The sequence below is a fragment of the Rana temporaria genome, chromosome 2 (assembly GCF_905171775.1).
Source record: "Rana temporaria chromosome 2, aRanTem1.1, whole genome shotgun sequence".
Classification (NCBI taxonomy): domain Eukaryota; kingdom Metazoa; phylum Chordata; class Amphibia; order Anura; family Ranidae; genus Rana; species Rana temporaria.
Window position 1 is genome coordinate 504704926 of NC_053490.1, and position 22896 is coordinate 504727821.

The 22896-nt window shown below is 43.9% G+C and overlaps 1 protein-coding gene across 2 annotated transcripts in view; it reads right to left on the reverse strand.

The window, feature by feature from the left end:
* The window catches only part of LOC120927905 (interferon alpha/beta receptor 1-like), an 86261-nt gene that overhangs the window by 25961 nt on the left and 37404 nt on the right, over positions 1-22896 (reverse strand). The window contains exons 4-6 of one of the 2 annotated variants that reach the window (XM_040338900.1): positions 20740-20870; positions 8244-8394; positions 2159-2264 (exon numbers count right to left, since the gene is read on the reverse strand). In XM_040338900.1, coding sequence (XP_040194834.1) covers positions 2159-2264; positions 8244-8394; positions 20740-20870 — 388 coding nt within the window. The remainder of the gene's footprint in view (positions 1-2158; positions 2265-8243; positions 8395-20739; positions 20871-22896) is intronic. The other variant, XM_040338901.1, reaches the window with a different exon arrangement.

Genomic DNA, 22896 nt, shown 5'->3' on the forward strand with positions numbered 1-22896 from the left:
GTTCAGAGTGCGGCTGTCCAGAAATACATCCTTGCTATTCCTGCCTTGCTGATTGCATTGTCTGCACATGAGATCTCTGTGGGGTGGATCACTACCAAGGTTTCCACCTGGAGCGGCTACCTTTCTTTCCCCCCGTGTCCTCCATAATGTCGCAGTCATGATAAAAATCACAGATCCCCACCATTACTAATAATAAACAAAATGCAATAAATCTATCCCCTATTTTGTAGACGCTATAACGTTTGTGCAAACCAATCAATATAAGCTTATTGCGTTTTTTTTACCAAAAATATGTAGAAGAACATATATCGGCCTAAACTGAGAAATAAATTCGTTTTTTTTTATATATTTTTAGGGGATATTTATTATAGCAAAAAAGTTTAAAAATATTGCTTTTTTTTCAAAATTTACGCTTTTCTTTTTTGTTTATAGCGCAAAAAAAATAAAAACCGTAGTGGAGATCAAATACCACCAAAAGAAAGCTATATTTGTGGGGGAAAAGGATGTCAATTTTGTGCTCGACCGCGCAATTCTCATTTATAGCGACACAGTGCCGTATCGCAAAAAGTGCTCTGGTCAGGAAGGGGGTAAATTCTTCCAGGGCTGAAGTGGTTAAACAAACAAGCTGAAGTCTAGTACACACAGGCCGAATGTTGGCCGGTTCAATAGAAACCAGCACCCATTTGGCCCGTGTGTATGGCAGCCGGTCCAAACAAAGTCGGCCAATGGCTGAGAGAGCTGACCTGTTCTGGTGGGGAGGGGGCTCCACCCCCTGTCAGCAAACAATAGCACAGCAGGAGAGATCACTGTATTAGTACCGTTACCGTTTTCCACCCGAAAATAACACCTAGCATTATTTTTCAGGAGGGCTAAAATATAAGCTCTACCCCGAAAATAAGCCCTAGTTTAAAATGCTTGTAAATTCATATAATCCACTCTATTACAGTATTATATCATGTACAATGTGTGTGTTTCTGTAATATATTACAGGATTTTACAAGCATTTTAACTTGGTTCACACTGGGGATTCCCGTCAGGCAGGGAGAGAGAAGACAGCACATTACCTAACCCTAAAATAAGCCCTACTGTGTCTTTTGTTGCCAAAATTAATATAAGACCCAGGCTTATTTTCGGGGAAACACGGTAGTACAGCGACTCCAACCAGACCTGTCAGACTTTTTTTCATTTAACCCGCTGGGTTGAAAAAAAAAAAAAAACACTAGACGTGTTTACTAGGCTTTAGAAGCCGATTGGCTACCGGAGCTGCACCAGATTTTGTACTCTCCGGGCCAGATTCAGAGAGAGATACGACGGTGTATCTCCTGATACACCGTCGTATCTCAGAGTTAGGCCGGTCGTATCTATGCGCCTGATTCATAGAATCAGTTACGCATAGATATGCCTAAGACCCGACAGGTGTAACTGTGTTACACCGTCGGATCTTAACTGCAATTTCAAAATGGCCGCGGGGGGGCGTTCTCGCTGATTTACGCTGAGAAATATGTAAGTCAGCAAGATACGCCAATTCACGAACGTACGCGGGCCCGACGCAGTGTTGTTGCAACGTTTCCGTAGCTGTTTTCCCGGCGTATACTTACCCCTGCTTCTATGAGGCGCAGCCAATGTTAAGTATAGCCGTCGTTCCCGCATTAAATTTTTTTTTTTAAGTCGTTCTCGAATACGGATGGACGTCATTTACGTAAGCGTCGAAACCAGTGACGTCGTTGCGACGTCATTGGGAGCAATGCACGCCGGGAAAATTCACGGACGGCGCATGCGCATTTAAATCGGCGCAGGGAAGCGCCTGATTTAAATAGTACACTGCTCCTAGCCGTGGAATTTGAATTCCGCCGGGGGATTTACGATCTGCCGCCGCAAGTTTGGAGGTAAGTGTTTTGTGAATTACCCACTTGCCTCTATAACTTGCGGCAGCGGATCTTAAATCACATAGATCACGCGGATCTAAAGATCCGCTGATCTATGTGAATCTAGCCCTCCAGTTTTAGCAAATCAACCTCACACTATGAAGACTGAGGACATCTAATTGTGGAAAGGGCTCACTGCAGGGGGCAGCACAGAATTTTTTTTTTTTTTTTTTACTATTGAGAGTGAGGCTTTACGGGATTATAAAAATGAACATTGGTTGGGTTGTACATACCTTTTCTGCACTGAAAATGTCACATTCGGGTTTTTTTGATAGTCCCAGTCCCATTTTAGAAGGTAGATTGTGTTTATTCCTTCCACTCGTAAGTTCTCTGGAAGTGCTGTGAAGTGAGATATAAACCAATCAGGTTGTTTATATGCAAACATATTGTACTTATATTCTGCTACTGTATAGTGAAGCGGGTGGTCCATCAATCACCATTATCTTTTTTTTATAAAAATATAAAGAAAAAAACAACATTTATGTATTTTATATAGATGAGAGGATATTTACACTATTTATCTGCCCACTCAAAAATATGGACTGGGTCACACTGCTGATGAAGTAACTTTTTTCCAAGCAGTTATCATGGTGCTCGTTTCTAAAACAATAAAATAAAAGTCAGCATCCATTCCTTTGTTTCAGATGTCCTTGGTCCAGTTATATGAAATCACGGGTCCCACACCACCGCGGCGGTTGGCGTCATTTAACCACTTAAAGCGGTGGTTCCCCTAAAAATAAACTTTTAACATTGCTTTTCCCACATTAATTACGATTAGAATCGGCTGGTTTTATTTAAAAAAAAACGTCCGTACATACCGGAGAGAGAAGACAGCACATTACCTAACCCTAAAATAAGCCCTACTGTGTATTTTGTTGCCAAAATTAATATAAGACCCAGGCTTATTTTCGGGGAAATAACATACATACATACATACATACATACCATACATTAATCCAAGCTGCACCAGTTATGTAAAATATTCCATACCTGACATTCAGTTTGAACCACTACAGTCCCGAGCCTCTTTCTGAGATTTGAGTCCCAAGCCTCTTTCTGAGATTTGAGTCCCAAGCCTCTTTCTGAGATTTGGTGCTTACAAGTTAAAAACATTTTTTTTTTTGATAGCATGCATATTTGTACTTTGGAGTTTTGTCCAAAGGACTTGTGTACACACGGTAGGATAATCCGACACACATTTGTTGTCGGAAAATTTTAAAGCATGCTATCCAACATTTGTTGGCGAAAAATCCGACAACAATTGTCCGATAGAGCGTACAAACGGTCAGCTTATCCAACAACAGCCTGTCATCACACAATTCCTGTTGGAAAATCCGATCGTGTGTACGGGAATTTACACTACATACTTGTTGGCTGCATTAAGGCCCACCCACCGCGCATATACTGTATGCGCTACTCTGGCATTAAGAAGTGTAACGATCCCCCGAGTATAAAAGAGGGTTAAATTAGTTTAGGACTGTGACGGTATCGGTATGATATCCCCGTCAAGCATTCCCTCCTCTCCATACAAGAACATCACAGGATCATCCACACATGAGTCAAGACTGAATGCTGGAACCAAGACTGATTTATTGGCAGCTTGCTGCTGGTTATAAATACAGTTTTACAAGCTAAATCCTTAATCAAGGAACAATGGGAGCTCCACCCCCTTTTCACACACTCTGGAGTTTCTCATACAGAATATAGCCAGACAATTCGGAGCCGACCTGAGACACATTTTCTTTAAATAATGACATCAGGGAAGTTAATTACAAGGTGTACAGAACACATTAGCTGGGCAGCCTGGCACCGCATAATGAAGCAATCAGAATACATAACATGAGTCACCTCTAATCACAGTAAACAGGATTAACATCCCTTTGAAATAAGGAGCTAGCTGCAGACGGGTCATTAACATGTCAATAGCTTGTAACACATGAATCCATTTTACCTCTAACCCACAATTTAACCAAGCAGGGAGAATTACACTGACATATCCTTCACAAGGACATTCCATTCCCCCACACAAACGCAGCTACCAGGCACTACAACCAGCCGAACAAGAAACCCATATGAATAATTCTCCCCCAAATACGAGACGAAGCTCCGTGTTGAGGGTCAAGCAGGAATCTGAAAACCTTTATTGAGGAATACAGTCTTATATACAGTAAAATAGGAGATTCCTACAACCTGCTCATATTACTCTAGCAATACACCTGTGACTAGAAACCTAATTAAAATGAGCTCATTAACTAATCCTTTTAACCACTTAACCCCCGGACCATATTGCTGCCCAAAGACCAGAGCACTTTTTGCGATTCGGCACTGCGTCGCTTTAACTGACAATTGCGCAGTCATGCGACGTGGCTCCCAAACAAAATTGGCGTCCTTTTTTCCCCACAAATAGAGCTTTCTTTTGGTGGTATTTGATCACCTCTGCAGTTTTTAGTTTTTGCGCTATAAACAAAAATAGAGCGACAATTTTGAAAAAAATGAATATTTTTACTTTTTGCTATAATAAATATCCCCCAAAAATATATATAAAAAAAAAAATTCCTCAGTTTAGGCCGATACGTATTCTTCTACATATTTTTCATTAAAAAAAATCAACAAAAAAAAAAATCGCAATAAGCGTTTATTGATTGGTTTGCTCAAAAGTTATAGCGTTTACAAAATAGGCGGTATTTTTATGGCATTTTTATTAATATTTTTTTTATTACTATTAATGGCGGCGATCGGCGATTTTTTTTTCGGTACTGCGACATAATGGCGGCCACTTCGGACACTTTTGACACATTTTTGGGACCATTGTCATTTTCATAGCGATCAGTGCTATAAAAATGCATTGGATTACTATAAAAATGCCACTGGCAGTGAAGGGATTAACACTAGGGGGCGGGGAAGGGGTTAAGTATGTTCCCTGGGTGTGTTCTAACTGTGGGAAATCACTGAACTTCTGTTCATACATTGTATGAACAGAAGATCAGCATTTCTCCCCCTGACAGGACCGGGAGCTGTGTGTTTACACACACAGCTCCCGGTCCCCGCTCTGTAACGAGCAATCGCGGGTGCCCGGCGGCGATCGTGCCCGCCGGGCACACGCACGGGGGCGCGCGCCCCTAGTGGCTTGCGCGAGAGCCGACGTTATATTATGTGCTCTCGCGCAGGGGAGCCGACTTGCTGCCGTAAAATGACGGTGGGCGGTCGGCATGTGGTTAAGCAGCCTTGTCATTATGATAAATCAGGATTTCACTTCAGGTCAGACTTGTTGTCACCGAGCTTCACACAGTAGATGATACATTATCATACATATCAACACAGAACTCCTTCATACAATTGCAGGGTCAATTAGCACAGATGACAATGGGTGAAAGAGAAGCCACACTAGACTCATTTACATTATAACAGGCAACAGACAGACAGGTTGCTGGAGTGGACATCAGCACCTCCTAACAGTATGAATCAGTCAAGTCTTTCTAATATGGCTTGAGACAGGGTTTGACAAATTTGCTTGGAATCTAGGAGCCAGCAAAAAAAATTAGGAGCCAGAAAAAGCGTCCGTCCCGCCAAGCTCGCTCGCAGAAATGAACACATTCGTGAGTAGCGCCCACATATGTAAACGGTATTCAAACCACACATGTGATGTATCGCAGCGATTGGTAGAGCGAGAGCAATAATTCTAGCCATAGACCTCCTCTAACTCAAAACATGCAACCTGTAGATTTTTTTAAACGTTGCCTATGGAGATTTTAAAGGGTAAAAGTTTGTCGCCATTCCACGAGCGGACGCAATTTTGAAGCGTGACATGTTGGGTATTGGAACGGTCAGGGGTTTACACCGTTTACGATCTTCCATTCCATCAACCCACGACAGCTTATCCGACAAGCCAGCAGACACGATCCATACCAATTCCCCAGAAAGACGAGACAAGCTCTGTTCTCCGAGTCAAACGAATGAATGCTTTAATGGTAAGCTCTCAGGTTTTTATACAGTTACAAAGCATGCTTCAGTAATCAGAGGGACAATGAAACTCTCCACCCAAAACATCACACAATGGGCCCTTAACGAGTTCCCCCCCTCACTCCAAGACAGACATTCTGGCACCGCATTTAGAGGAGTCAATTACTGCAGCTGACAAGTACATTCCACACACAAAACAGTGTCATTAGCATACACAATGAAATATATTAGAAGCAGACCTAATTAGCACCTCAACAGTCTATGTTAAGCATTGAAGGAGACACTCTTATTGACCTGTTGGGGGTCAGAAGAAATCACCTGTAATATGTCCATATCTCCTACAATACATCAATCATCATTAATGTCCCATCTCATGTAATGCGAGATATCAGTTCACAGTCATCCTATGCCCAAAAGGGACTCCCGTTACAGGTATCAATTTACTCAGCGTAAAATTATCTTTCTCAATTTAAAAAAAAATTGGGCTGACTTTACTGTTGTCTTATTTTTTAATTAAAAAAGTGTATTTTTTTCCCCAAAAAAGTGCGCTTGTAAGACCGCTGCACAAATACGGTGTGCCAGAAAGTATTGCAACGACCGCCATTTTATTCTCTAGGGTGTTAGAATAAAAAAAATATATAGGGGCAGATCCACAAAATGATCACGCCGGCGTATCTACTGCTACGCTGGCGTAATTTTAAATTTCCCGCGTCCTATCTTTGTTTTGTAGCCACAAAACAAGATACAACGGCATCTGGGATCGATCCTACAGGCGTACGTCTTAGTACGCCATCGGATCTAAGCTGCAACTTTTCGGTGGCCGCTAGGTGGTGTTCCCGTCGAAATCTGCATCGAGTATGCAAATTAGCTAGTTACGGCGATCCACGAACGTACGTTGGCCCGGCGCATTTTTTTACGTAGTTTTTCCGGCGTATAGTTAAAGCTGCTGTTCTGAGGCGTACTCAATGTTAAGTATGGCCGTCCTTCCCGCCTAGAAATTTGAAATTTTTACGTTGTTTGCGTAAGTCGTTCGCGAATAGGAATTTGGGTAGAATGACGTGACCGTCGTAAGCATTGGCTTGTTCCGGTTAAATTTCGAGCATGCGCACTGGGATACCCCCAGGGACGGCGCATGCGTTGTTTACATCGGGTCACAACGTATTTACATAAAACACGCCCCCATTACATCCATTTGAATTCCGCGCCCTTGCGCCGCAAGAGATACACTACGCCGCCGTAACTTACAGCGCAAATTCGTTGAGGATTCGAAACAAAAAAAAGTAAGTTACAGCGGCGTAGTGCATCTTAGATACGCAATAATGCGCCGTTGTACGTGGATCTACCCCATAATGTTTGAGGGCTCTAATTAGAGGGAAGGAGATGGCAATGAAAACACAGTGAAAAACACATAATTGCTGGATTGCTGTTTAACTTGTAATGCCAACGGCCACCACAAGATGGCGCCAGATCACAGTATCCTGTGTCTCTGTGCGCCCCCACCCCCCCCAGCCTAAGCTTCCCCAGGCGCCAGGTCACCATTTCTTGTCGCAATTGCGACCGGGCGCCCGGATATTGTCGAGCCCTGACTTGAGAGATATTGTTAATGAATGTTACTGTCCCATTTGAAGTAATCCAATCATATTCTCAGGGTTCATTATTTTCTTACTCACCCTGTGCTCCCAATGGACACAGGGTAACTTAGACTGCATTCACACCTTAGTGTTACGTTTTGTACCGCGATTTGCTGCGACAAATTGCGGCGTTTTGTACCACGATGTGCCGCGACAAAACGCAGCGTTTTTTACCACGGTTTTCGCTGGAGGGGTGATTTAAGATTGTCGGCTATGCCGAACGCCGAAGCCGCCTGAAAAAAAGGGTCAGGGACTTGTTTTGAGCTTCAGGCGTACGGCGTTCGGCGTGGAGATGTGAACCATCTCCATAGAGGACAATGTTAAATCACCCCTCCAGCGTATTTTAGGCTGCAATAGCGTCGGGCTTCAGGCGTTAAAACGCCTAGGTGTGAATGGAGCCTTAGACATAAGAGGTGCATGGGGAGCTGAAACAAGGGTATCCCATACTTTCCAAGGGATTCTGGGTTCCACGGGCCCTCCAATCACAAGACATTAACTGTGTTTTACTATATTCAATACATAAAAAACAAAAAAACAAAAAAAAAAACATATACTTCAAGAAAACAGTTGTAATAGCTAAAGTCAAAGCTCTGGCACAAAACACAACTGTTCAATCAAATCTTCAGACTCACAGAAACCGTGACCCAACGCTCCAATACCACAGAAAGTTTAACAGGAGTTCCACTTTAAGCGTTTTCAGTTTGAAAATATGTCACATACAACTTACCCTTTGACCTCATGAAACAGTGGGCTGCACTGAAGGGACTGTATTTTCCTGCCTGTAAATCATAGATCTGAGCCCTCAGGCAATACATCTCATCAACATGAAGGTCGCAATACAGTATCTGAAAAGAGCTCAGGGGGGGTCTTATTTCCGTCTAAAACACAAAGAAGGTTCTGGCCATCAATAATCAATTTTGTAAGTAATGTGTGGCTCCCACCCCATACAAACATAAGCCATTAGCACAAACATTGGGGGCTGTAGGGATTACAAGCATGGCCCCATTCAGGGCCGCTGATAGAAATCATGGGGCCCCGTACAGCCTACCTGACGGGGCCCCCTTCAGCTCCACCCCTGGTCCTGCCTTTAGCTCCACCCCTGGTCCCACCTTGAAACTGTCTCTGCAGCACGTTACGGGATTGGCGGCCGTCTGAAATTGAAATTGAGAAGCGGGAGGGGGGGCTGCCTTGAATTGAGAAGCGGAGGTGGGCCCTTTACAAATTATTAATAAAAATGAAAAAAAATAAAATTATATAAAATAAAATAAATAAACATTTATTTAAAAAAAAGGGGGTTTGCCACATGGAGACCTCATGAGCCCTTTAATATATATATATAGAATAAAAAGAAAAAAAAATGAAATAAAATATGAAAAAAAAAAAGAATTTATAAAAAAAAGGGGGATTGCCATCCGGGGCCCTGGGGACCTTTAATAATTATATATATATATATATATATATATATATATATATATATATATATATATATATATATATATATATATATAATAAAAAAAATATATAAAAATGTATTTATTTTTTTATATAAAAAAGGGGTGTTTTCATCCCAGGCCCTGGGGATTTCCGGGCCCCTGGGGACCCCCGTACCCCTAAGAAAAAAAAAATTGTCCCTTTAATAAAAAATATATATATTAGAAAAAATATATATTTTTTTATAAAAAATAAATAAAAAAAAGGGGGGTTGCCATCCGGGGCCCTGGGGGCCTTCGGACCCCCGGACCTCTAAAAAAAAAAAAATGGCCCTTTAATAAAAATTTTAATAAAAATATATTAAAAAAAAATATATATTTTTTATAAAAAATAAATAAAAAAAAGGGGAGTTGTCATCTGGGACCCTGTGGACCTCCAGACCCCTAAAAAAAAAAAGGGGGGGTTGCCATCCGGGCCCCTGCTGGCCCGGGGCCCCCTACAACAGGGCCAGTTGTACTGGCTTATCAGCGGCCCTGGCCCCATTTATATATATACACACACACACACACACACACACACACTGCCTTGATAAAGTATTCATACCCCTTGAAATTTTCCACATCTTGTCGTCATGTTACAACCAAAAAAGTAAATGTATTTTATTGGGGTTTTATGTGATGGGCCAACACAAAGTGGCACATAATTGTGAAGTGGAAGGAAAATGATAAAATGGTTTTCAAAATGTTTTACAAATAAATATGTGAAAAGTGTGGCGTGCATTTGTATTCATCCCCCTTTACTATGATACCCCCTAACTAAATAAAATCTAGTACCAAATGCCTTCAGAAGTCACCTAACTAGAAAATAGAGTCCACCTGTGTGTAATTTAATCTCAGTATAAATACAGCTGTTCTGTGAAGCCCTCAGAGGTTTGTTAACCACTTAACGACAGCCCACTGTATATATACGTCCTATTTTTAAAGCTGAATATCTCGGTAACGGCAGCAGCTGCTGCCAGAACCGGGATATCCACCTTTACTGTGGGCTGCCATGTAAACGATAACGGCGGTCTCCGCGGCGGATTCACCACGAGATCGCCGTTATCGGTGGGGGGAGAGGGCCCCCCCCCTCCCGCCGCTTTTCCGCGCCCTCCGCCGCTTACCGGAGCCGTCGGTAGCGGCGGAGGAGATCGGATGCTGCCGCCTGGAGAGTGAGGACTGTAGTGAGGGCAAGATGGCCCCCACCCGTCCTCATAGCTCTGCTGGGCGGAAGTGACGTCAAAACGTCAGTCCCGCCCAGCCTCTTAAAGAGACAATTTTTTTGTTGTCATTTTTTTAAATGACAAATTTTCCCTTTTTTTTTTTTTCTTGCATTGAAGCCTAAATATGAGATCTGAGGTCTTTTTGACCCCAGATCTCATATTTAAGAGGACCTGTCATGCTTTTTTCTATTACAAGGGATGTTTACATTCCTTGTAATAGGAATAAAAGTGATAATTTTTTTTTTTTTCAGTGTTAAAAATTCTAAAATAAATAAAAATAAATGCGAAAAGCAAAAAAAAAATTTTTTAATGCGCCCCGTCGAGCTCGCGCGTAGAAGCGAACGCATACGCGAGTAGCGCCGCCATATGAAAACAGTATTCAAACCACACAAGTGAGGTATCGCCGCGATCGTTAGAGCGAGAGCAATAATTCTAGCCCTAGAGCTACTCTGTAGCTCAAAAAATGCAACCTATAGAATTTTTTAAACGTCGCCTATCAAGATTTTTAAGGGTAAAAGTTTGACACCATGCCACGAGCAGGCGCAATTTTAAAGCGTGACATGTTGGGCATCATTTTACTCGGCGTAACATTATCTTTCACAATATATAAAAAAATTGGGCCAAATTTTTTTGTTGTCTTATTTTTTTAATTCAAAAAAGTAAATTTTTTCCAAAAAAAGTGCGCTTGTAAGACCGCTGCGAAAATACGGTGTGACAAAAAGTATTGCGATGACCGCCATTTTATTCTCTAGGGTGTTAGAAAAAAATATATATATAATTTTTGGGGGTTTTAAGTAATTTTCTAGCAAAAAAAACTGTTTTAGTCTTGTAAATCCCAAATCTGAAAAACAGGCTCGGGGCTTAAGTGGTTAAAGAACCTTAGTGAACAAATAGCATCATGAAGGCCAAGGAACACACCAGACAGGTCAGGGATAAAGTTGTGGAGATGTTTAAAGGAGGGTTAGGTTATAAAAATATCCCAAGCTCTGAACATCTCACGGAGCTCTGTTCAATTCAGCATCTGAAAATGGAAAGAGTATGGCACAACTGCACACCTACCAAGACATGGCCGTCCACCTAAACTGACAGGCCAGGCAAGGAGAACATTAATCAGAGAAGCAGCCAAGAGGCCCATGGTAACTCTGGAGGAGCTGCAGAGATCCACAGCTCAGGTGGGAGAATCTGTCTACAGGACAACTATTAGTCATTCTCTTCACAAATCTGGCCTTTATGGAAGAGTGACAAGAAGAAAGCCATTGTTGAAGAAAGCCATAAGAAGTCCTGTTTGCAGTTTGTGAGAAGCCATGTGGGGGACACAGCAAATATGTAGAAGAAGGTGCTCCGGTCAGATGAGACCAAAATTGTTCTTTTTGGCCTAAAAGCAAAACGCTATGTGTGGTGGAAAACTAACACAGCACATCACCCTGAACACACCATCACCACTGTGAAACATGGTGGTGGCAGCATCATGTTGTGGAGATGCTTTTCTTCAGCAGGGACATGGAAGCTGGTCAGAGTTGATGGGAAGATGGATGGAGTCACATACAGGGCAATCTTAGAAGAAAACCTGTTAGACCAGTGGTCTCAAAGTACCGGCCCGCGGGCCATTTGCGGCCCGCGGACCAGTTATAAATGGCCCTCAGGCAGGGTGGAAGTGAGGGGAGCAAAAAAAAAAAAAAAAAAATTTTTTTTTTTTTTTTTAGCTGGTGCCATCTGGTGGTGAGCCGTTGGTATTACAAGTTATTACCACCAGATGTGAGCTGGCGCCATCTGGTGGTGGCCGTTGGTATTACAAGTTAAGCATTACAAGTTAAACAGCAATTCTAATGTCATTTTACACTATTTTCACTGCCATCTTCTTCCCTCTAATTAGAACCCCCAAACATTATATATATTTTTTATCCTAACACTCTAGAGAATAAAATAGCGATCGTTGCAATACTTTCTGTTACGCCGTATTTGCGCAGCGGTCTTACAAGCGCACTTTTTTGGGAAAAAATTACACTTTTTTTAATTAAAAAATAAGACAACAGTAAAGTTATCCCCATTTTTTTTTAATATTATGAAAGATAATGTTACGCCGAGTAAATTCATACCCAACATGTCACGCTTCAAAATTGCGTCCGCTCGTGGAATGCCGACAAACTTTTTTACCCTTCAAAATCTTCATAGGCGACGTTTTAAAAAATCTACATGTCGCATGTTTTGAGTTACAGAGGAGGTCTAGGGCTAGAATTATTGCTCTCACTCTACCAATCGCGGCGATACCTCACATGTGTGGTTTGAACACCGTTTACATATGCGGGCGCTGCTCACGTATGTGTTCGCTTCTGCGTGCAAGCTCGTCGGGACGGGGCGCGTTTTCTGGCTCCTAACTTTTTTAGCTGGCTCCTAGATTCCAAGCAAATTTGTCAAACCCTCACTTACACCAGTGCTGGTGGTAATAATGCGCTCACTGACACCAGTGCTGGGGGTTAATAATGTGTTCGCTGACACCAGTACTGTTGTTTTTGAAGTTTGAAAGTTTGCATGCGGCCCCCCATGGCATATGAAAACTTGACTTGTGGCCCTCAGGTAATTTGAGTTTGAGACCCCTGTGTTAGAGTCTGCAAAAGATTTGCGACTAGGGCGGAGGTTCACCTTCCAGCAGGACAACGACCCTAAACATACAGCCAGAGCTACAATGGAATGGTTTAGATCAAAGCATATTCATGTGTTAGAATGGCCCAGTCAAAGTCCAGACCTAAATCCAATTAAGAATCTGTGGCAAGACTTAAAAATTGCTGTTCACAGACGCTCTCCATCCAATCTGACAGAGCTTGAGATATTTAGCAAAGAAGAATGGGCAAAAATGTCCCTCTGTAGATGTGCAAAGCTGGTAGAGACATCCCCAAAAAGACTTGCTGCTGTAATTGCAGTGAAAGGAGGTTCTACAAAGTATTGACTCCGGGGGGCGCCATACAAATGTACCCCACACACTTTCAGATAATTATAATAAAGAAAACCGTGTATCATTTTCCTTCCACTTCACAATTATGTGCTACTTTGTGTTGTTCTATCACATAAAATCCCAATAAAATACATTTACGTTTTTGGCTGTAACATGACACAATGTAGAAAATTTCAAGGGGTGTAAATACTTTTTCAAGCCACTGTAGATCAGAAACATCTTTCGTCAGCCCACCATCCTAAGGTCTTTCAATAAATCATTAACACTGCGGATGTATCAAGGAAGAATGACACATAGGGCCAGATTCAGATAGATCAGCGGATCTTTAGATCCGCGTAACCTATCTGATTTACGATCCGCCGCCGCAAGTTTTTGAGGCGAGTGCTTTATTCACAAAGCACTTACCTCAAAACTTGCGGCGGCGTATTGTAAATCCCCCGGCGGAATTCAAATTCCGCGGCTAGGGGGAGTGTACTATTCAAATCAGGCGCGTCCCCGCGCCGATCGAACAGCGCATGCGCCGCCCGGAAATTTTTCCAGCGTGCATTGCTCCAAATGACGTCGCAAGGACGTCATTGGTTTTCGACGTTTGCGTAAATTACGTCCATCCGTATTCGTAACCGACTTACGCAAACAACGTAAAAAAATCAAATTTCGTCGCGGGAACGACGGCCATACTTAACATTGGCTGCGCCTCATAGACCCAGGGGTAACTATACGCCGGAAAAAGCCGAACGCAAACGACGTAAAAAAAAAGCAACGGGCGGTCGTTCGTTTCTGAATCGGCATATCTCATTTGCATATTCATCGCGTAAAAAAAACCCGAAACGCCACCTAGCGGCCGGCCTGGAATTGCAGCCTAAGATCCGACGGTGTAACACAGTTACACCTGTCGGATCTTAGGAATATCTATGCGTAGCTGATTCTCTGAATCAGTCGCATAGATACGACCGGCACAACTCAGAGATACGACGGCGTATCAGGAGATACACCGTCGTATCTCTTTGTGAATCCGGCCCATTGTCTTCATAAAAGGATCCTTCATGGTTCCCAAATGTTTGTAATCTTCTAACAGAAGCAGACATAGGGCCAGATTCACGGAGACTCGCGCAAAACTGCGGCGGTGTAACGTATGACATTTACGTTACGCCGCCGCAAGTTTTACGGGCAAGTGGTTGATTCACAAATCACTTGCCTGTAAAGTTGCGGCGGCGTAGCGTAAATCCCCCAGCGCAAGCCCGCCTAATTCAAATGATCCGGGTAGGGGGTGTGGATCATTTAAATTAGGCGCGTTCCCGTGCCGAACGTACTGCGCATGCGCCGTCCATTGCGCTAAATGACGTCGCAAGGACGTCATTGTTTTCGTGAACGTAAATGGCGTCCAGCCCCATTCACGGACAACTTACGCAAACAACGTAAAATTTTCAAATTGCGCCGCGGGAACGACGGCCATACTTAACATTGGATACGCCACCTAGGGGGCATGTTTATCTTTACGCCGCGTATCTCTTACGGAAACGCGTTAAATTTACTGCGACGGGCAATCGTACGTTCGTGAAACAGCGTAACGACTCATTTGCATATTCTACACCGACCGCAATGGAAGCGCCACCTAGCGGCCAGCGTAAATATTGCACCCTAAGATACGACGGCGCAGGCCGTCGTATCTTAGGCATGCTTAAAGCGGGAGTTCACCCATTTAAAAAAAAAAAAAAAATCTCCCCTTAGCTTCCTGCTCGTTCGGTCTAGGGGAATCGGCTATTTATATTAAAATATGTGCAGTACTTACCCGTTTTCGAGATGCATCTTCTTCCGTCGCTTCCGGGTATGGGTCTTCGGGAGCGGGCGTTCCTTCTTGATTGACAGTCTTCCGAGAGGCTTCCGACGGTCGCATCCATCGCGTCACTCGTAGCCGAAAGAAGCCGAACGTCGGTGCGGCTCTATACTGCGCCTGCGCACCGACGTTCGGCTTCTTTCGGAAAATCGTGACGCGATGGATGCGACCGTCGGAAGCCTCTCGGAAACCTGTCAATCAAGAAGGAACGCCCATTCCCGAAGCCCATACCCGGAAGCGACGGAGAGGATGCGTCTCGTAAACGGGTAAGTACTGCACATATTTTAAAATAAATAGCCGATTCCCCTAGTAATAACGAGCAGGAATCTAAGGGGGAAAAGTGCCCTCTAAGGGTGAACCCCCGCTTTAAGTGTATCTCAGTTTGAGAATACACTTAAACATACGACGGGCTTAGATTCGGAGTTACGTCGGCGTATCTACTGATACGCCGGCGTAACTCTTTGTGAATCTGGGCCATAGACTGAACAGGATGCACGTCATCTGACCCCCACTCAAGATTTTACAGGACAACTGTTATAGCAATGGACTGCCTTAAAGGCCTATAGCCAGCTTTACTCATTATTGCCGACGTTCTCAGTCAGGGTTTCACTGAAGGTTGTTAGGGGTTCCTGGTAACAATGGGCCAGATCCACAAAAGGGTTACTACGGCGTATCTGCTGATACGCCGTCGTATCCCTGTTTCTATCTACGCGGCCGATTCATAGAATCAGTTACGTATAGATATTCCTAAAATCCGACAGGTGTAATTGTTTTACACTGTCGAATCTTAGGATGCAGTACCGCGGCCGCCGCTGGGGGCATTTCTCGTAAACCAGCGTCGGGTATGCAAATTAGCACTTACGGAGATTCACAAAGGTTTTTCCCTTCGTGAAGTCGCCGTAAGTGTTAGTTTGCCGTCGCAAAGATAGGGCTGCTTTTACAAAGTGTAAAGTTAGTACACCATGTAAAAGTATACCCGTCTTTCCCGCGTCGCTGTAAATTTTTTTTTACATTTTTTATTTTTCCCGCCGCAACTCTTTTTTACCCGTCGCGATTCACAAAACCTTGGCGCAACTTAACTTCGCGCAAAGCACGTCGGGAAAATAGCGTCGGGAGCATGCGCAGTACGTCCGGCGCGGGAGCGCGCCTAATTTAAATGGGACTCGCCCCATTTGAATTGGCCCGCCTTGCGCCGGACTGATTTAGGATACACCGCCGCAAATTTCCAGGTAAGTGCTTTGTGGATCGGGCACTAACTTGGGCAATTTGCGGCGGTGTAACTTAAATCGGAAAAATTACGTTGCGCCCGCTCGTTGTGGATCTGGCCCAATGGTTCTTAGAATGAATACAGATGGTAAATCTCCCTTAGTGTAAGGCCGGCTATACACAGTGCCAATTTCTTTCCTGCAACAATTTGCACAATTTCACAATCGACGCAGAGAGTGTTGATAAGGAAACCCCTTCTGCCAGCCAATGGTCTGCTCCCAGTTTGGGGGGCGAGGGAAGCCATCCCTGCCGGGAGAAGACAGCGAAAATCGCCAGCAGCTATAACAGCCTTTAGCGAAAAGTGCAAGAGAATCCGGCAGGCTGGTTGTACCAAAGTTGATCAATCGTACATTCAGCCTTCCCCTTTATGGTTCGAATCCCGGGTGGTTCCTGCTGAACTGGCTGAGATTCAAACAGTGGCCCAGATTCAGGTAGCAATTGCGTCTGCGTAACCATAGTTACGCAGCGCAATTGCTTACTTGCGCCGGCGTTTCGAATGCTCCCGATTCAGGAACCTCGTTACGCCGACAGCAGCCTAAGATATGACTAGCATAAGGCACTTATGCCAGTCATATCGTAGGCTGCATTCTTATGTTGGCCGCTAGGGGGCATTCCCGTAGTGGTCAGCGTATAGTATGCAAATTGCATACTAACGCCGATTCATAACCCTACGCGAGCCCTGCGTACGCAGTTTACGTCGTTTGCGTACGTCGGTTTTTGCGTAAGGCTGCCCCTGCTATTAGCAGGGGCAGCAAATGCTACGTATACCCGTCGTTCCCGCGTCGCGTTTTTTGAAAAATTACGTCGTTTGCGTAATTGAATCGTGAATGGCGCTGGACGCCATTCACGTTCACTTTGAAGCAAATGACGTCCTTGCGACGTCATTTACCGCAATGCACGTCGGGAAAAGTTTCCCGACGGAGCATGCGCACTACGCTCGGCGCGGGAACGCGCCTAATTTAAATGATCCACGCCCCCTACGGGATCATTTAAATTACGCGCCCTTACGCCGGGCAGTTTTCCGGAGCGCACACGCAATTTACGGAGCTTCTGCTCCGTGAATCAAGGGCAGCGGAGCAAATTTGCGGGGGCGCAGGGCAAAAACGTTGCCCTGCGCCTCCGTAAATAATGCGCAAATCTCTTTGAATCCGGCCCAAGTGTCCTTAGACTTAGACAGCCTGCAATACAAACCTGACAAATACCAATAAAAAATTCTCTTGTGTAGCAGTGACCTATTGTCAAGTAGGAATTGAAGGTGCCTTGTTAATGACCTAACAATCCATTCATCTCCTAATTTAAATATGTAATCTACTAATGTAATGGCCGTAGATGACATGACTTTCTTTCCTTCCACCCAAAAGAAAAATCCCTAGATTTCCCCCCCATCAACACAGTCAATGTAGATGGAGGAATGCCTCCCGCTGCGCTATTCTATTCTGCCAGTGGGGGGCACTGGGAGCTTTCCCGGCCGGCAGAATAGAATGGTTACTGCTAGCAGCTATAGCCGCTGGCAGTAACCGTATGTAGAAAAATCCGACAGGCTGGTTGTACCAAAGTTGATGGATCGTTCAACTTGGGTACAATCAGCCTGCTCATACAAGGTTTGAATCTCGAATGACCTCCGCTGAACAAGGCGAGATTCGAACCGTCTATGGCCGCCTTAAATCCTTAGGAAAAAAGTCGATTGTTCAGTCGACTTTCGCCAAGCTGGGTGGTGCCAAGAAGGGGCACCCTTGGCTCAAATTTTATGCAATTCATTATTAACCGCGTAACGACCGCCGCATGTACATATACGTCGGCAAAATGGCACGGACAGGCAGAACGACGTGCCCGACGTCGCTGCTTTTCCGCGGGTCGGGGGTCCGATCGGGACCCCCCCCCCCCAGTACATGCAGCGGTCGGTAAGCCTCAGGGAGCGATCCAGGATGAGGGCGCAGCTATTCGTTTCTAGCCACCCCCTCGCGATCGCTCCCGGAGCTGAAGAACGGGGAGAGCCGTATGTAAACACGGCTTCCCCGTGCTTCACTGTGGCGGCGTATCGATCCTGTCATCCCTTTTATAGGGAGACTCGATCGATGACGTCAGTCCTACAGCCACACCCCCCTACAGTTGTAAACACACACTAGGTGAAACTAAACTCCTTCAGCGCCCCCTGTGGTTAACTCCCAAACTGCAACTGTCATTTTCACAATAAACAATGCAATTTAAATGCATTTTTTGCTGTGAAAAGGACAATGGTCCCAAAAATGTGTCAAAATTGTCCGCCATAATGTCGCAGTCACGAAAAAAATCGCTGATCGCCGGCATTAGTAGTAAAAAATAAATAAATAATAAAAATGCAATAAAACTATCCCCTATTTTGTAAACGCTATAAATTTTGCGCAAACCAATCGATAAACGCTTATTGCGATTTTTTTTACCAAAAATAGGTAGAATACGTATCGGCCTAAACTGAGGAAATTTTTTTTTTATATATGTTTTTGGGGGATATTTATTATAGCAAAAAGTAAAAAATATTGCATTTTTTTCAAAATTGTCGCTCTATTTTTGTTTATAGCGCAAAAAATAAAAACCGCAGAGGTGATCAAATACCACCAAAAGAAAGCTCTATTTGTGGGGAAAAAAAGGACGTCAATTTTGTTTGGGAGCCACGTCGCACGACCGCGCAGTTGTCTGTTAAAGCGACGCAGTGCCAAATCGCAAAACCTGGCCTGGGCATTTAGCTGCCTAAAGGTCCGGGTCTTAAGTGGTTAATAGTTTAAAATTCAATCTGGATTTGGCAGGCTTAAAGAGGAAGTAAACCCTCTCTTAAAAAAAAAAAAAACTGCAAGACAAAGGCATAATGAGCTAGTATGCATAGCATACTAGCTCATTATAAAATTACTCATTATAAATTATAAAAGACATCAGTGCAGTCTTTCTTGGATAACCACGTAGGTTAAGGAGATATTTCTTGGACCTACAGGTGAGCCTTAATCTAGGCTTACCTGTAGGTCAAAGTGGTCTGTAAGGGTTTACAACCACTTTAAGTAGAACTTTTTTTTCCTTCTGACTTCTCCCACAATAGTATATTGATTCCCTACTTTTTAAAAGGTTAAAGCAGAGTTTCAGCCGTATATTTTTATTTTTTTAAGTCAGCAGCTACAAGTACTGTAGCTGCTGACTTTTAATAAGGACACTTACCAATCCAGGGAGCCCGCGATGTCAGCCCCCCCAAGGCCGATGAGTCTACCGGCTCCGGTGCAGGCGCCACCATTCTAACTAAGGGAAACTGGCAGGCTTCACAGCCGGTTTCCTGCTGCACGAGTCACGTGGCGCTTTGTGAATGGGACACACATAGGTCCCAGAAGGCAGCAGGGGAGAAGGAAGAGGGCTCACCGCAGAAGGGGACATCACATACTGTGCCGCGGCTTGGCTAGAACGGAAGTAAAATGGATTCTTTTTAAAAAGGTAGGTAAAAAATATATATATATATATATATATATATATATATATATATATATATATATATATATATATATATATATATATATATATATATATATATATATAATCTCGTGTATCCCCGAAAATAAGACCGGGTCTTATATTAATTCTGGCTACAAAAAACACACTAGGGCTTATTTTCAGGGGATGTCTTATTTATTTATAGTATGTACAAAAAAGTTTCTCCCCCTGTCAGCTCTGGAGTCAGCATTGTGAAATTCTGTAATCCCAAAGATAAACCTTTGTTTAAAGACCTCATAAAACGATGTAATCCGTTCTGTAAAAAGATAATATCATGTGCAGTGTGTCTCCTTGTGTAACATTATTGTGGAAAATACCTTATTTACAGTGCCGCTTACGTGAGCCGCTGGAGCTCTTCTTTCCTACTCCAAATACTGCAGAGGGAGGGGCCAAGATCCCCAATGACGTCAGCCCCACTCTGAGTACTGCAGTGGGTAGGGGCTTAATAAAGTTTTATTGGAAAAAAAAAACAGCCGACATCAGCCGGGAGGAGAGGAGAAGAGCTCCGGCGGGTCACGTGAGCACCCAGCAGTGCTGTAAATAAGGTATTTTCCACAATAAAGTTACAAAAGGGAGACACACTGCACATTATATAATCTTTTTACAGAACGGATTACATGTTTTTACAAGGACTTTAACTAGGGCCTATTTTTGGGGTAGGGCTTATATTGCAGCCATCCCAGAAACTCACGATAGGTCTTATTTTCGGGGTAGGGCTTATTTTTGGAGAAACAGGGTATATATATATATATATATATATATATATATATATATATATATATATATATATAGATAGATAGATAGATAGAGAGAGATATAGATATCCAAAAACGAGGGGTTTTAGTTTAGTTTAAGACCACCTTGAAAAGTTGGATGGAACTCCGCTTTAATGATCACCTTAGGGAGCTCAGAAGCAGCATATATCTATTCATAATGATAAAGAAAGCCCCTAAAAAAAAAAAAAAAACACTTACCTCTACACCGCTGTTCATGTGTTGAAGAACTACAATATATTTTGCATCTACGGGATGTACTGGAGTGGAAATATCGCCTTTAACAAGCCCATCACTAGGCACCACATAAAGAGTAGGGGTTGGAGGCCATTCTGGTAAAATTGACAACATATAAAATTATTTAGGAGTATTGTACGCCCCGCTTCACTATTCTGTAATGTGGACTTTAAATACCGTATTTATCGGCATAGAACACGTACAGGCGTGTAACACGCACCTTCATTTTAAGAGGGAAGTTTCAGGGGGAAAAAAAATTAAATTTTAAATAGGGTTGTCTTGATACCGATTCTAGTATCTGTACCGATACTGAGCATTTGCGCGAGTACTTGTACTCGCGCAAATGCTCCCGATGCTTCACCGATACTTTTTTTTCACCTGAGAGCGGGTGGAGAAGGGGCGGAGAGCGGGTGGAGAGCGGGCGGAGAGCAGTCCTTGGGTATGTCACTAATGGAGGAGAGGAGAGCTGCTGCTGCCGCCTAGTCCCCTCCCGCCGCCGTCTAATTGATCAGCGTGGGGAACATAACAGCTTTCATTCGAATAGCTGTGTGTTCCCCGCAGAGCGTCGTCATATATAGCCCCTTGTCCGGGCACTTTGATAGACAGATCACCCATCCCAGGATTGGACGGGTGATCTGTCTATCAAAAGTGCCCAGACAAGGGGGAGTGGCTATATATGACGGCGCGCGGCGGGGAACACACAGCTATTAAAATGAAAGCTGTTATGTTCCCCGCGCTGATCAATTAGACGGCGGCGGGGGGAGTTTTGGCTTTCTCTTTGGGGACATGGCTGCATTTGGGAACAAGGCTGCATTTGGGGAAACATGGCTGCATTTGGGGATACATGGACACATTTCTAAAAAAGTATCGGTATCGGCGAGTACATGAAAAAAAGTATCGGTATTCGGTATCGGCGAGTACATGAAAAAAAGTATCGGTACTTGTACTCTGTCCTAAAAAAAAGTGGTATCGGGACATCCCTAGTTTTAAATAAAGAACTTTGAACCAAAATAAGGGTCAGTGCCCATCAATGCAGCCTGATCAGTGCCCATAAATGCAGCCTGATCAGTGCCCATCAATGCAGCCTCACTATTGCCCATCAATGCAGCTTAATCAATGCCCATCTGTAGCCTCAGAATTGCCCATCGATGCAGCTTGATTAATGCCCATCTTCAGCCTCCCCATTACCATGAATGCAGCCTGATCAATGCTCATCTCAGGGAGGGGGGCGGGATGAGCGCCGTCAGATTACATACAGCGAGAATCTCCTGCTTACTCGGCGGCCTCTTTAATACAAAGTCCCGCCTGGCTTCTATGATAGACAGAACACTGGTCCAATGCCATGCCAGCCCAGGAGACGGGACTTCCTATTACAGAGGCCGCTGAGTAAATAGGAGATTGCCGCTCGTCTCGCCCCCCTCCCCGTTCTCTCCGAGGCAGCCCAAATTGCAGCGCCGGTGTATAACACGCACACACCATTTGCAAACGATTTGTAGGGTGAAAAAGTGAGCGTTATACGCCAATAAATACCGTGGGCCAGATTCAGAAAGAGATACGACGGCGTATCTCCTGATACGCCGTCGTATCTCTGATTGCGCTTGGTCGTATCTATGCGACTGATTCATAGAATCAGTTACGCATAGATATCCCTAAGATCCGCCAGGTGTAAGTGTCTTACACCGTCGGATCTTAGGCTGCAATTTCAGGCTGGCCGCTAGGTGGCGCTTCCGTATGTTTTACGCGAGGAATATGCAAATTAGGCTTTACGCCGATTCAGAAACGAACGACCGCCCGGCGCTTTTTTTTTTACGCCGTTTGCGTTTGGCTTTTTCCGGCGTATAGTTACCCCTGCTATATGAGGCGTAGCTAATGTTAAGTATGGCCGTCGTTCCCGCGCCGAGTTTTGAATTTTTACGTCGTTTGCGTAAGCCGTTCGCGAATACGGCTGGACGTAATTTACGTTCAGGTCGAAACCAATGACGTCCTTGCGACGTCATTTAGAGCAATGCATACTGGGATATTTTACGGATGGCGCATGCGCCGTTCAAATAAAAACGTAAAAAACGCGGGGTCAAGACACATTTAAATAAAACACGCCCCCTACATCCCTACTTGAATTAC